Raw genomic sequence first — 2,914 nt, 5'->3', positions numbered from 1 at the left:
GACTCTGAGTTGAAATCCCCTACTATCACTACTCTATTATTTTTTAGACTTCCTGAAATCTGCCTCCATACCTGTTCTTCTATTTCTCTTAGACTGTTAGGGGACCAAAAGGACAATCCCAGCAATGTGATTGATCCTTGTTGGTTATTAAGTTCAATCTTATTGAATGTATTCTGGAAATTGAAGCATAGTACATCTATACACTTCCCTTTACCCACAGCACATATTATTCCTTCAAAGAACTCCAAAAAAATGAGTAAAGAGTGAGGTTGTAAGAGCAGGAGGGGTGTTTTCAATTTTACATTTTAATTTTTAACCTTTGACCCCAGTGCATAAGTCTTGGGGCAGGTTTTCTGCCCAGCCCATCTCAGCAGCTGACAGTCCCTTTGGCAGATCCTGCATCAGCCAGCATGCCCCAATACAGCCTTTCAGCCCTCCAAGCACCCCTGACCCACCCTGACCAAACATTTGAAGTTCAGTGGGTGAGGAGAGGAGAAGAGGTGGGGGCACTTTTAAAGCACAGTTTTATGAAGCTGAGATTTCTCCCAATTCTGTGCATCTGACCAGAAATGAAAAGTGGGACCCTAATATTTGTCTTCATAGTTCTGGCTAATGTTCTGTCATGCCTTAATTTCTCCCTCATTACTTTGTGTTTTTTAAAATATTTTGCAGTTTCAGGCCTGCCACCAAATCATGTGAAAACAGACATTATATATATTTTCTTAAATGTGACTGTCTGTAATTTTCTTAATAAGCCTCGACAGTGCAGCGCTTTCCTACATTGTTTCTTTCCTGTTGAAAGTTAATTTTCTGAGTGTTATGAAAGATACGGTAAATGTCAGCCACTGCATGTATATTTGACTTATCCTTTAAGTTAATTTTCCACTTTACTTTAGCCCACTCTGTTTATTATATCCCATAAGAGTCTTTCTTTTAAGTTTAAAACGCTAGTCTTAGACTCATGCTTCTCTCCCTCCAACTAAACATGGAACTCACTCATGTTATGATCACTATTATCAAGAGGCTCTTTTACTATGAAGTCGTCAGCTAATACTGTCTTATTATGAATGATCAGATCTATTATAACCTGTTCCCCAGCTCCAGAACATGCTGCTCCAAGAAAGCTCTCCCAAAAACACTCAAGATTTCTCTGTCACACTCCCCTTGCTATTCTGACTGGGGTTTACTCACTCTCTGGGACTCCTGTTTCTGCTTGGGAGAAAGCGTCAGAGAGGAGAGAGAACCAGATGAGAACGTGAATCTGCTTTTCCCATTTTTGTCTTGATGTGAAAGCTCGGGGCGGAGGGAGGCAGGCGGATTCAATCCGAGCTTTTCGAAGGGAACTGGAGAAAATATTTTCGAATAGCTCCCGGAGCTGAGAGTCTCATTGAGCAGAAGGGCTGACCCATGTTAGATGGAGTGAATGGCCTCCTTCTGTACTGATTGTGATACAATCCAGAATGCGGGGACAGTCTGGAGCCAGCCCTGCCCAGTCCCTGAGGCTCTGACAACATTCCTGGACTCAGCTGTCACTGATCCCGGCTCCGGATTAAATGCGGATTCCGGGTGATAACACGACCCGAAAATAGCCCCCATCCGGGGCCGATATAAACCCGGCCCAGCCCCACACACACAGACGCACAGACAGAGACAGGGAGCGGCTCTCAATCCATCAGCACAATCCCTGGGAACAGGCTCCGGCTGCAATGGAGCTGACACCGTTTGCTGCTCTGAACTCCTCCCTGTGTGAGGGCAACAGCCAGAGCAGGGAGTTTTACTCTGCTGAATGGGAGGATCAGATCATGAGAACTCGACCTGAGCACCGGTGAGTTTACACCGAAACTGCGCCGATCCGTCCCGCTCTCATCGCTGAGAGAGCGCGTTTGCTGCAACTTCAGAGGCTGGGACAGAGAGAGAGAGAAAAAACAGAGAGAGAGAGAAAACGGGGAGAGAAAAAGAGACAGAGAAAACAGAGATAGAGAGAGAGGCAACAGAGGTAGAGAAAAGAATCAGAAATAGAAAACACACAGAGAAAATACAGATAGAGAAAACAGAGACAGAGGGAAACAGAGAGAGAGAAAAGCAAGGGTCAGTAATAGCGAGAGACCGGGAGATGACGCGGTGGGGAGAGAGAGAGAGAAAAAACGGAGATGGGGTGGGGAAACGGAGAGATAGGGACAGATAGGAATGTCACAGAGAGAGGGTCACAATCACCGACATTCAGACACAGAGAGAGACACCGAGAAAGAGTGAGAGAGAAATTGGAAGAGAGGGAGAGGATACAGTGAGAGAATTAGACAGAGAGGGAGAGAGGGAGAAACAGAGTGGGAGTCACAGGGAAAGGCTCCTTGTTAATGATGAAAATATGGATGAGCTGTTTGTGTGGCTCCAGAGAAAGCTGGCTCAGTGGTTAGCACTGCTGCCTCACAGCGCCAGAGACCCGGGTTCAATTCCCGCCTCAGGCAGCTCTCTGTGTGGAGTTTGCACATTCTCACCGTGTCTGCGTGGGTTTCCTCCCACAGCCCAAAAATTGGCCGAGCTAAATTGCCCGGAGTGTTAGGTGAAGGGATAAGTGTAGGGGAATGGGTCTGGGTGGGTTGCGCTTCGGAGGGTCGGTGTGGACTTGTTGGGCCGAAGGGCCTGTTTCCACACTGTATCTAATCTAATCTAAAAAGCTGGGTTTGTTGAATCTGCCTGTTCCTTCTCTGGCAGGTGCACTGTGAGTGAGCTGAATGGTGCCCGGAAGGAGAGTTATGACAGGAGATCCCAGGTGACCTACTTGGTGCAGCGAAGCCCGGCCAACCTGATGAGGATGGGCTGCCTGGGGGAGGAGCTCACTGAGTATCGCCTGCCTGCCCGCAGCGTGCTGCCATTGGCAATCTTCACACCGACTCAGATCAGCACGAAAATGGAA

At 47.3% G+C, this 2,914-nt stretch overlaps 1 protein-coding gene across 1 annotated transcript; it reads left to right on the top strand.

The window, feature by feature from the left end:
* Positions 1-1,628: 1,628 nt before the first annotated feature.
* LOC122546340 (telethonin-like) lies at positions 1,629-2,911 on the top strand (the record flags this gene model as incomplete). Its single annotated transcript, XM_043685087.1, has 2 exons — positions 1,629-1,825; positions 2,713-2,911. Coding segments are annotated over exons 1-2 (318 nt in total), but the record flags the coding sequence as incomplete, so codon positions are not given.
* Positions 2,912-2,914: the final 3 nt, after the last annotated feature.

The sequence above is a fragment of the Chiloscyllium plagiosum genome, unplaced genomic scaffold (genome assembly GCF_004010195.1).
Source record: "Chiloscyllium plagiosum isolate BGI_BamShark_2017 unplaced genomic scaffold, ASM401019v2 scaf_9936, whole genome shotgun sequence".
Lineage (NCBI taxonomy): Eukaryota > Metazoa > Chordata > Chondrichthyes > Orectolobiformes > Hemiscylliidae > Chiloscyllium > Chiloscyllium plagiosum.
The sequence above is the reverse complement of the archived record's forward strand: the minus strand, read 5'-3'. Positions and strand labels throughout refer to the sequence as shown.